General features: G+C 50.1%; 1 protein-coding gene across 1 annotated transcript; it reads left to right on the top strand.

The window, feature by feature from the left end:
- Positions 1-2169: 2169 nt before the first annotated feature.
- LOC125538835 (serine/threonine-protein kinase OXI1-like) lies at positions 2170-4140 on the top strand. Its single transcript, XM_048702134.1, has 2 exons — positions 2170-2782; positions 2866-4140. The coding sequence occupies exons 1-2, from the start codon at positions 2364-2366 to the stop codon at positions 3818-3820; spliced, it is 1374 nt and encodes a 457-aa protein (XP_048558091.1). The 5' UTR covers positions 2170-2363; the 3' UTR covers positions 3821-4140.
- Positions 4141-12691: the final 8551 nt, after the last annotated feature.

The following is a 12691-nucleotide window of genomic DNA, read 5'->3' as shown; positions in this document are numbered from 1 at the left end:
AAACAAATACCATGATCCAAAAATGCAGACAAGGAAGATCATACACATATTTTTTGCATATTAATTAACTAAAGACGCACTAGAAATTTGTCGTGCTTTATATTTTCATTTTTAAAAACATAGAAACCCCAAAATTAATTACGAGGCAAAAAGGCAATTGTAAATCTAAAATAAGAAACAACAAAAACAAATAACATGATCCAAAAATGCAGACAAGGAAGAGCATAGACGAAAAAATTGCATACTAATCAATTAAAGACGTACAAGGAATTTGCCATGCTTTATATTTTCATTTTCAAAAACATAGACACCACAAGAAACCTACGAGGCAAAAAGGCAAAGGTAAATGTAAAATAAGAAACAACAACACAAATACCATGATCCAAAAATGCAGACAAGGAATAGCATAAACAAAAAAGATGCAGATTAATTAATAAAAGACGTACAAGGAATTTGCCATGCTTTATATTTCCATTTTCAAAAACATAGAAACCACAAGAAATACCTACGAGGCAAAAAGGCAATAGTAATCTAAAATTATAAACAAAATAGGAAAATACCATGATCCAAAAATGCTGACAAGGAATAGCATAAACCAAAAAATGCAGATTAATTAATAAAAGACGTACAAGGAATTTCCATGCTTTATATTTCCATTTTCAAAAATATAGAAACCACAAGAAATACATACAAGGCAAAAAGGCAATAGTAATTTAAAATTAGAAACAAAACAAAAAAAATACCATGATCCAAAAATGCAGACAAGGAAGGTCATACACGACAAATTTGCATATTAATTAATAAAAGATGTTACAAAGAATTTTGTATGCTTTATATTTTCATTTTCAAAAACATAGAAACGACACACAATAAATTGCCCATGATAAAAAAAATTCATGCCATCAAAAATACAATTTTCACGCTCTTAAAAATTAAATTGCTATGCCCTTTATAAAATTGCCATGTGAGAAAGTAGAAAAAACATTTCCAAAATTGCCATGCGAGTATTTCAAAAAGACCTAAAATTCCAATGCTTGAAGAAAAAAATGTCTTTAATTTGTCATGGACCAGGAGGAAAAAAACTCTAAATTTTGCCACATGTATAAAACAAATTGACATGTGAACAGTGTTTTTTTAAAGAAAAACGTTGGCATCCTACAGAAAAAATCTATTATTGTTCCATGTACCTTTTTTGGAAAATTTACCAAAAAAATGGATATTTTTGCCACCTATAGTGTACTAGAAAAAAGAGAAACTGGGATTCGTGTTAGGTCTTCTAGGTGGAGGCTTCATGTGGCAGGCAATCTAGTGGGAGGCTTTGTTTGTATAGGATGTCATTTGCGCCGTTTAAATGTGTTAGCAAACGAGTGTTACAACTGTCGTGTCACTTCACCCCTCGTCAAGATCTGGGCATCGCACCGGACGGTCAACGACACAGTTTTCTAAGGATGTCACATCTAACCTTCCATAAATAAGGCAGCAACAAAGAACAAAAAAAAAGCTGGGACAAAAAAAAAATAGACGACAAACATAGTGAAGATCAGGTTAGATGTATCCTAGACGGAGCCATAAGAGAAACGATATAACCGAACAAAGAAAACCTTAATCGAAAAATATATATTAAATTAACGCTAAATGATATAGCCATGGGGAGTGCGGGATCGAACGTCCAGAAATTCAAATGCCGACTAAAATGTTGAGCATAAACTACAGCTCGAGATGGGATATTCAGAGAGTTGGAATGAAAGCGAATTGAAATCGGTTGGCTGAAATACAGCATTGCTTTAGCTGCAGTGAACTTATCCATGAAAAATTAATCTCTGCTGCACTGTATATACCTGTACGACAGACCGAAGCTGCCTTCGTTCTAGAAGAATCCCTGCAGGAGCAAGAAACTGGGCGAGCGCAGGAGGAGCCCACAAAATCCGTCCATTTCTCGGTAACAAACCTGCCCCCACACCCAACAACACCACGCACACACACACGCGAGAGAAGACCGCCCGCAGCCCGTCGACGAACCAAGGGATTAAAAACCTCCGCCCGTTTCAAAACGCTCGCTTCCCGGAAGAAAACCCCGGAGTGCTTCGTCGCCAAGGGAAGGCAAGGCAGGCAGAGCCTGTTGCCCGCCGCATATAACCCAACGCAACGCAACGCACGCAGAGGAGCGCCAAGCCTGGATTGGAATCGAATCGGGGGAATACCAAAAATCAAACCGCAACCAATCCCCACCCCACCCCACCCTTCCCTCCCTCCCTCCCTCCCTCACTCGCCCGGGCGCAGGCGCGGGGCGCCGAACCCGCTCGCACCCCGCCGCCCAATCCGAGGCGGCGCCGTCCTCGTGCGCGCTCCCTCTCGCGGTGGCCATGACGGCGCAGGCGCTCGCGCCGCCGCCGCCGGAGCCGCGCCAGCTCAGCCTGGCCGACCTCCGGGCCGTCTCCGTGCTCGGCCGCGGCGCCAAGGGCGTCGTCTTCCACGTCGTGCCCGAGGGCGGCGGAGGCGGCGGCGACGTCGCCATGGCGCTCAAGGCCGTCTCGCGGGAGGCCGCGCGCCACAAGAAGAGCGGCGGGAGCGGCGGCGGCGGCGGCGCCGGGGACGGGCACCGGAGGATCTGGTTCGAGCGCGACGTGCTGCTGGCCCTGCGCCACCCGCTCCTCCCCGCCCTCCGCGGCGTCCTCGCCACCGACGCCGTCGTCGGCTTCGCCATCGACCGCTGCGGCGGCGGCGACCTCAACTCCCTCCGCCGCCGCCAGACCGAGAAGATGTTCTCCGACTCCGTCATACGGTACGCCCCCGCGCAACGCTCGAACACCCTTAACCCGTCGAAGATTTGATCCGTGAACTCACCCATTCGTTGCCAATTCGCAGGTTCTACGCGGCGGAGCTGGTGCTGGCTCTCGAGTACCTGCACAGCATCGGCATCGTCTACCGGGACCTCAAGCCGGAGAACGTCCTCATACAGGACACCGGCCACATCATGCTCGTCGACTTCGACCTCTCCACGAGGCTCCCGATCCTGCCGCCGGAGCAGGACGCCCCCAAACCGGCGCCCGTCCCCAGCTCGCCGTCCCCGAACACCCGGAAGCAGCCCAAGAAGCCGGCCGTGTGCTTCCGGTTCCGTTCGGGCGGCGCCACGAAGCCGGCCGTGTCCGCGGACTCGCCGTCGCCGCCGTCCACCTCGCGGACGGCCTCCTCGTCCTCCACCTCCTCCACGACCACCACGGCCTCCTCCACGGTCTCCGGCGCGCGCACGCCGGCCAAGTCGAACTCGTTCGTGGGCACGGAGGACTACGTGGCGCCGGAGATCATCGCCGGGAGCGGGCACGACTTCATCGTGGACTGGTGGGGCCTGGGCGTGGTACTCTACGAGATGCTCTACGGGCGCACGCCGTTCCGGGGCCAGAACCGCAAGGAGACCTTCTACCGCGTGCTCACCAAGCAGCCGGAGCTGGTGGGCGAGAAGACGCCGCTGCGCGACCTCATCGCCCGCCTCCTGGAGAAGGACCCGGCCAAGCGCATCGGCGCGCGCGGCATCAAGGCGCACCCCTTCTTCCACGGCGTCGACTGGGACCGCATCCTCCGCGTGGCGCGCCCGCCCTACATCCCCGCCCTGCCCCACGACGACGACGATGCCGAGGTGCTCGACGTCGAGAAGGTCGTCCACGAGACGTTCGCGGCCAGCGACGTCGAGAACGCCGCCGCGGCGGCGGGGGACGAAAAGAAGGCTTTGCCGGAGACGGAGACGGGCGGGGGCGTCGGCGACGACGGTGAGCGGAGGATGATGGATCCGTCGAAAGATGGCGATTTCTCCGTGTTTTTCTGAGTTTTTTTTTAGATTTTTAGTAGCACTTTGTCCTTCCCCGAAAAATGGGCTTGGCCAGGTTTATTTTGTTAATACACGATATTTTCTTTTCTTTGGGAAAATCGTAGTAGAGAACAGTACTAGCATACGGTGGGATTTGGTGGAGAAAGGGATGAGTACATAATTAAGGAGGTAATCGTGTGCTTAGCGGAGCAGAGTACGTTTTGCTTCGCTTCTTGTCCACATTTTTGGTGGATACTTTACTTTACTTTGCCCCGTACATACGAGGATTGTTGAGGTGATGGAGTACATAATGAATAATCAGCAGTTAATATTAGGCAGATGAGGGTCCTGATGTTTGTTTTTCCATTTTGTGCACATTGACATTTGGTAAGCATTGAATTGTTATGGAAATTGTAGGCATCAACTTGCTAAAAATAACTATTCTATTCTGTTCTCGCGCCATAAACCAAACCAGGACGGTGTTATCCTAGTTTCTGAAGATGCGCGGAGGCGTGGTGTCCGCACAGTGAAGTGCAGTGGTGGCCACTGCCCAACCACTGCTGCTACCTACGTAGAGCTATGCGCTCAGACTTCAGAGGCTTCAATTACTACTGTTAACGTACAGAAATACAGCATGAAATTTGTAATCTGCCAGCCAACGAGTCGCGACCGTGAGTAAATGGAACACAGGGGCTAGCCTGGCTCCCTTTACTTGCCCGGTGGTGCAGTGAGCAGGAGCAGGTACGCCACTGCCAGCGCGGCCGCGGCAGCGGGAGCGCGCTGTGGAAGCACGCACGCGACGCCCTCGTGACCGGACGGAATCGAGTAGATCGACCGGCGCCTTGGTCCCGAGGTCACCAACTATTCCTCATCCTCACCACACCACGGAGGCGGGGGGAAAAGGGAAGGAGCCAGCTTTGTGGCTGTGCAGCATTCACCACCGAACGAACCCACGAGGCCATGACGTGCAGTCGTCCTTGGTGCGTGCGTGCATGCAACATGATCATGTGGGCCGAGCAAGGAAAAGCCATATGATGAGCTCTAGGTTGTGAGGGCACATGCTTGTGTACGCGCCCTTGGTGGTACGTTCCCTTCACTGCCGGGCCGCCGGTTATTCCCCGAGGAAATGCTCGTGTTTATGCAAGGAATCTGCACGAGACTAGTGGACGGCGCCGTCGTTCCTTCCTCCACTGGGTGCCCGTCCAATCTTTGCTTGCTTGATTCCTCCTCGCGTCTACATTCGGTAAACCTAGTGGTTTGCTTTGCATCTCGTTATCTCACAAACAAACAAGTGGATGAATCTTCTACTCCCTCCGTCTCATAATGAAGGACATTTTTTTTGACACAACATGATGTAAGATGTTTTTTAACACTATACATTATAAGACGGAGTGAGTACTTTTTTGCAAAATGAAGGTCCAAGCCTCCCAACCCTTGCAAACCACCATGTTGGCTATTCGACCGGTTAGAGCATCTCGAAAGCGGACCCACAAACCTTTCACATCCATCCGGACCGCAGAAGCATCCAACGCAGACCCGTATCAGTTTGTGGCGCGGTCCGGACGCGAATTATCTCACAAACTGAAGACAAAAGAGCGGAGGTTTGCGTGAGTCCGGACCGATCCAAGCCTGCTTCTTCCCGCAGGCCGCCAGCTGCCCGCATTCACGTCGCTGTAGAGCGTGCCGCTTCACATTAAAGGCGGCTCAGAACGGACGCGACCTCTCAGTTGAAGCAGCACGCTGGCCGAGGACGTCATCCGCTGCACGCTCGACTAAACACGTCTCCTCACTGCATTCATACGCCTTCATTAAACCCGCATGGAAGTCAAGAAACCTAATCCTGCCACACGTCCGCTCATGAGCGGGTCGGCATTAAACGCAACGCCGGTCGAGCTCCTCTCGTCCGCCCTCTATTTAAACGAGGCCAGATGCCGGGCAAGAATCGCACCTCTCCGCCGTTCCCCCATCTTCTTCTTCGTCATTTTCTTCACTTTTTCGATGGCTTCCGAAACAGAGCAGTTCTCCGGCATACAAGCTGCCTGGGTGGCTCGTCGAGCCCCGCATGATACGAGCGAGGAAGCTCACTGCTCCACCTCCTGCGCCTGACCCGACGGAGCAAGTTGCCGCCTCAAGCCACCGCGTGGTTCAGCAACTCGCCGCTCCAGGCCAACTCGTTGAGGAGTGGCGAGTTGCTCCACATTGGCACGGGCATCGCCGCATCCAGTGCCTGCAACCGCGCCATCCTCTGTTGACGCGCGCATAGCCGCGCCATGCATGCAGAGAAAGAAGTCGGTTGCGCGGATGTGGACGACGTGGTGGCCCGCACGTCCGCGCCTGCCGTCATCATCGAGGATAAGTAGAACACGGGAGGCTGTCGCCTCTTGGGTCCGAGGAAGTGCATCGCCAGTTACCCGGGCGGTTCTCCTTTATCTCAGACCATCCTGGGCAGCCGTCTAAGCTCCACGGAAGCACCTTTCCCCTCCGTCTGAAGCACCCTCTTTGGCCATCTGATGAGAGGCGCAGCCAGACATAAGGAAGATACGGGGGAAGAACATGCCTCTTGGGCTCCCGGTAGTCCGGTTATTTCGGGCTGCCGTGCATGGGGAAGACAAGCCTCGGCCGGCCATAGACTAGTGTAGTGTATCTGTGTCGTGGGAGTGGAGCTCTGCGCAACCGAACGTGCACATAGTTTTAGCATTTTAGTTGAAAATATTTCGAAAATGTGTCTGTTCTCGTTCAGTTTGCATGAAATCCTTCTTGTTTGCCCGAATTTCATCTGATTTGTTGAAAAATAGTTTGAAATATATGCGGCTACGGTTGAATGGCGTCCTTCCGCATCCATATTCGCGGACTGGTCCCCACTGTACGCGGACGAATGCGGGAGAAAATTTGCGGCTTGCTATTAGAGGTGCCCTTAATACGTTTATGCAAATACTAGCAACAAGAATAAAAGTGTAGACAAGTAGCAAGCGACCTCTTTTCTGGTGGACGCGTGCATCTTCAAAACTTTCTTCTCTTTTCTTGAAACAACGAGCTCCCCTGGTCGACTTCCATAAAAAAAAACTCCTGTCGTGCGTTTTTTTTAAGGAAAAACAGTGCAGAATTCTCCTCCGATAACAGAAACAACTTGGGAAGCAAGACGAGCCACGTACGACAGAGTAAAACAAATCCCCTACTGCTTTCTTTGACGGCGACCTCTCAGTTCACCACCGGCGCTCTGCTGTTTACCAGGCTCGATTCATTCACCCTCCTGTTTCTACCAGCCGCCGTGGTACGAATCTACCAGCTCCAAACGGACCGTGAACCCGGAGCCGCTCGTCGTGTACGCACCCGGGTCAAGAGCCAAGAACCAACAGCGACCGGAGACCGATGTACGTTGTCCGAGCGATGGTAGCCGCAGGGTCCAACAAGACGGTGATGCCACACGGTGACAAACTGACAAACATTTGTTGTCTCTGTGCATGGCGGATATGTATAAAGAAAAAGAGTTGAGCGGCGCCGCGCGCCCGTGCCGTGCCGGTCGATGCCGCGGTGCGCGCGCGGCGCCCGTTTGTTTGTGGTGCCGCGCCGTGCCGCTTTGTCCCGCGACCGATCCCTTTGGCGTTAGCTAGCTAGGCGCTCAAAGATGATCGCCGTATTAGATTTGCGTGCGTTGTGTGTGTGTCGACCCATCCACCCCCTCCGTCCGTACGTGACTATGCTTGGCCTAGTAGATAGGTATGCTAGGACGAACGCCGTGAGTGAGTAGGCGAAAAGTGACCATGCTAGAATCTGGTCTAGAATCTTATTGTATAAGTAGGACAGGGGGTACGTGTAAATGTGTTTGGGATTTGAATTTGCGCTGCACGTGAACGTTCATGATTTTAACGACACCAAGGCCGTGCTGTTTTGCGGGCTTTGTCATATCAGAGTACAGGCCGTGACTTGTGAATGCCTATTGCAGCTTGCTTGTGTAACTGTCATGTATACGATCAAAGGTAGTTTCCCAATTATCTCCCCCCCAAAAAAGGTACTCATCTGTACAAAATGAAGATAAAGTCAGTGAGCAACAAATTAGTAGTGTACTACTAATGAAGCCGCCCAACTTCCCCACTAGCAACAAATTAGGAGTACTTTCATTTGTTGGCACGTTAATCGCATGTTTAGACCGGTCCACTAGCAGTCTACCAGCATTCCGTATATAATCATTTTTCGCTTGACACGCTTAAACCGTTGAGCAACTGAAAGACTAAGAATAACGAAGCGCGAGAACCTTGGCGGGAAAGTACTTTCAGTAATGTGTTAACACTACAGCTCTCAATTGAGATTCATGGCAGAATTACAAGCATCTCGATCTACAATTCGAAGGAGGAAGAGGAATTGGGGATTTTTCTCACGCACACACACACACACCAGCACACAAGCCGTGCCTCGGCTTCCAGCCGTTCTGTTCCGCCTACCCACACACACACGCACTCTGGCTTATGTAGTTGACACGGTGACTTGAGCCCATTCAGGCCCAGCAAGCCTAGCGGGCCGCTGAGGCTTGCGACGAGGCCTGGACGAGGTGGATACTTTCTCTTCCTGCGTTTCTGGATCTTCAGGTGGTGCTTGGTCGCTGACATTCCCCCTTCCCTTAGACACGGCTTGCCCCAAGCCGGTGCATGTGGAAACATCCGCTTTAGCGTCTCCTTGTCCTCCCACGTGGCCAGCTCAGTTGAAGAGTCACTCCACTTGATCAAAACTTGAACCACAGAATCATTGCCACGACGCACCAGTCTCTGTTGCAGTACCTGCTCCGGTACTTGCAGGTGATCATCAGGAGAGGGAAGTCAAGGTAGAATCTGAATATCTGGTGCAAGGACTCGCTTGAGTAGAGAGACATGAAATACAGGGTGAACGCGGCTGGACGCATGCAGATCCAATTCATATGCAACCTCTCCCACACGAGCCAAAACTTGAAATGGCCCATAAAACTTGAAAGCTAGTTTATGATTTGCTCGCGGGGCCACTGATGACTGGAGGTAAGGTTGCAGCTTCAGAAAAACTGAGTCTCCAACAACAAATGTACGTTCAGTCCTGTGTTTATCTGCTTGCGCCTTTATACGTTGTTGAGCTCGCAGTAAATGCTGACGCACTGAATCCAAGATTATTTGACGCTAGGATAGCCATAGCTGCAGGTCTGCTGACTGAATAGTATCATCTGTATTCAGACCGAAGTGACGAGGTGGATGTCCATAGATAATTTCAAACGGAGTGGAACCCGTGGCTGAATGTCAGTTCATGTTGTACCAGAACTCACAAAGTGGTATCCACTGAGCCCAACGTGAGGGGTGAGCGCTGACGAAACATCGCAAGAAACACTCGACTTGTTGATTGACGCACTCAGTCTGACCGTCCGACTGGGGATGGCGAGCAGAACTGAGACGAAGCATTTCCCTTTTTATGAAAAAGCTCCTTCCAAAACAGACTTGTGAAGAAGCGGTCACGATCAGAGACAATGGATAGAGGCATACCATGTAACTTGTATATTGAATTGAGGAATGCTGTAGCCACTGTAGCAGCAGTAAAAGGATGATGTAAAGGGACAAAATGACCATACTTTGAAAGCTTGTCGATGATCACCATTAAGTAATTGTACCTGCTTGAAATGGGCAATCCTTCCACGAAACCCATTATAACCATTTCCCAGGGCACTTTAGGTATAGGAAGAGGTTGTAGCAACCCAGGATAAGGGGTGCTATCCGGCTTAGCTTGCTGACAAAGAAGGCAATGCTGCACAAACTGTTTGATGAATCCACGCATGCCAGCCCAGCGAAATAGCTGTTGAACTCGCCGGTAAGTCACTGGAAACCCTGAATGACCCCCCACCGGACTATCATGGAAAACGCTGACAATCTTATGATGCAATGAAGGTGAAGTGCCAACCCAGATACACTTATCGCATCTGATCAACCCAGCTTTCAGAGAAAATTTCTTGTCAGCTTCGGGAGTAATGGCCATACGTTGCAGCAACCCTTGAGAATATGTATCATTGGAGTAACTGGATAAGATCTCTTCAAGCCACAGTGGTTGAACCGATGAAACTGCTTGTATCTCACGTGCCATTTCGTCATTAGAGTGAGGTCGATGTGACAAGGAGTCTGCAGCCCCATTTTCAAACCCTTTTTTGTAGTGAATGGTGTAGCTCAAACCCAACAGGTTGGTAAGGGCATTTTGTTGCCAGACTGTGTGCCACCGTTGTTCAGAAAGACTGGCTATACTACGTTGGACAGTCTGAATCACAAATTCAGTTAGTTGCAAGTACTGTCGCCAATGATCAACAGCAAGCAGGATAGCGAGGTATTCCTTTTCGTAAACAGATAGGGTTTGGTTTCTGGGGCCCAAGGCTTTACTCACATATGCCAGGGGGTGCCCCTCTTGCATGAGGACCGCTCCAATTCCTATCTCGCAAGCGTCATTTTCAATCACAAATTTCTTAGAGAAATCTGGGAGAGCCAAGACAGCGGCTGACATCAAAGCTTGTTTGAGTGCCACAAAAGATTGTTGCTCCATATCTGTCCAACGAAAGATCACTCCCTTTTTTAGCAGATTAGTGAGAGGCCTGCTGATGACTCCAAACAGCTTGATGAACTTTCTGTAATACCCAGCCAGACCCAAAAATCCTCTAACTTCTTTAGCAGATACTGGTACAGGCCATTTCTCAATCGTGTCCATCTTTGAAGGGTCTGTTGCTACTCCTTGTCCACTGATGATATGCCCCAAGTAGCTGACTTCCTGCTGAGCAAAAGCACACTTGGACAGTTTGGCTTGCCATTGTTGTTTCATGAGCACTTGTAGCACTTCCTCCAGATGTTGTAAGTGTTGCTCATAAGTGACACTAAACACTAAGATGTCATCAAAGAAGGTGATGGAAAACTTCTTCCCTTTATAGCGTTTCAGGACACGAGCAAGATCACTGTTCAGAGCAAAATGAAAAGTATTAGGTGCTCCAGTTAAACCAAAGGACATCACTAGGAATTCATAATGCCCTGTGTGTGTGTGTGTGTGTATGAAAGGCAGTTTTATACTCTTCTCCTAGTGCCATACAAATTTGGTGGTAACCAACTCTGAGATCAAGCTTTGAAAACTAATGAGACCCAGCTAATTCATCCAGCAGCTCATCAATAACAGGAATAGGATATTTACACTAAACAGTAATATTGTTCAAATGCCTGTAATCAATTGCTGGCCTCCGGGTAGCATCTTTTGTGTGCACCATTATCATAGGAGAAGAAAAGTGGCTATTTCTTGCACCTGTCTTTCTGATAACCCACAAGTATAGGGGATCGCAACAGTTTTCGAGGTTAGAGTATTCAACCCAAATTTATTGATTCGACACAAGGGGAGCCAAAGAATATTCTCAAGTATTAGCAGCTGAGTTGTCAATTCAACCACACCTGGAAACTTAATATCTGCAGCAAAGTGTTTAGTATCAAAGTAATATGATAGTAGTGGTAACGATAGCAAAAGGTAATGGTGGCAAAAGTAGTGTTTTTGGTATTTTGTAGTGATGATAGCAATAGCAACGGAAAAGTAAATAAGCAAAGAACAATATATGGAAAGTTCGTAGGCAATGGATCGGTGATAGAGAATTATGCCGGATGCGGTTCATCATGTAACAGTCATAACCTAGGGTGACAAAGAACTAGCTCCAATTCATCAATGTAATGTAGGCATGTATTCCGAATATAGTCATACATGCTTATGGAAAATAACTTGCATGACATCTTTTGTCCTACCTGATGAAGCTATGTACCTAGGGTAGGGTCATGGACCTGTCCCAACTGCCCTACCCAAGGACATCTCTAGAACAAATCACCTTTCAATCGACTTGGAGGTGTTCCACTTGACAGACTCGAAGACACTCGACCAAAAAGCAATCACTCGACCAAGATCCAACCACTCGACGGCCAGGAGACCTAAAGGCACTCCGCACGCTAACGGTCGGTTATTAAGTAGCTTTTATGGTCATCATAACACTTTATTAGGGGCGTTACCAGTAACGCCCGACCTTAATGTATTTAAAACCCTGCACAACTGAGGGCCGGAGGGGTCGGGCGAACTCTATATAAGCCACCCCCTCCTCAGTGTAAAGAGTTCACACCCCTGTAATTCATACACGCATAATCCAGTCGACCGCCTCCGGGCTCCGAGACGTAGGGCTATTACTTCCTCCGAGAAGGGCCTGAACTCGTAAACCTCATGTGCTTACAACTTCTCCATAGCTAAGATCTTGCCTCTCCATACCTACCCCCCTACATTACTGTCAGACTTAGAACCACGACAGTTGGCGCCCACCGTGGGGCAGGTGTTTTAGCGATTTATTGGAGGAGTTGCGATCTTTTCCGATCCAAATCATCATGGTTTCTGGCGGAGTTTTGGTGGAGGGCCGCGAGATCCGTCTCGGCGCGCTCACGTTTATCGCCGACGACTTCGCTTGGCTTCAGGAGGCTCCGCTCGACGTGGACGTATTCCCTGTCTGCGGGGCAACACACTTTTGCGCGTGCGTCCACGGCGTCCTCTTGCGGCAACCGTCGACCCACTATCGGTCGGCTCCTGTGTTGTCCTCCCTCCCTCTTTCCCACTGGTGCAAGCGCTCCGGTCGGTCGAGACTTCAGCGGTGTGTGAGACACGCGGTGGCACGCCAGTCGGCCACCCCTCAAGTCGCGGCGATCGAGCCCGACGAATCCCTCTATGGCTTGTTCGACCTGTCAACTGGCTCCGCAGAGACCGCATCCGAGTGCGACAACAGTGATCCGGCGGCGGAGGTTCTGATGGTCGATGAACCGCCCAGTCCTCCCGGTTTTCCCCGCACCGACGGAGGCACAGGTGGAGGCGACCCGTCGCGTCCCCATGAGGAATATCTCC

The sequence above is a fragment of the Triticum urartu genome, chromosome 2 (assembly GCF_003073215.2).
Source record: "Triticum urartu cultivar G1812 chromosome 2, Tu2.1, whole genome shotgun sequence".
NCBI lineage: Eukaryota > Viridiplantae > Streptophyta > Magnoliopsida > Poales > Poaceae > Triticum > Triticum urartu.
The sequence above is the reverse complement of the archived record's forward strand: the minus strand, read 5'-3'. Positions and strand labels throughout refer to the sequence as shown.

What these genes read in the sequence shown, in the direction of transcription:
- LOC125538835 (XM_048702134.1), top strand. Translation starts at nt 2,364, where the DNA reads ATGACGGCGCAGGCGCTCGCGCCGCCGCCGCCGGAGCCGCGCCAGCTC. An exon ending in TTCTCCGACTCCGTCATACG is followed by an intron (nt 2,783 to 2,865) that starts GTACGCCCCCGC and finishes GCCAATTCGCAG; the next exon opens with GTTCTACGCGGCGGAGCTGG.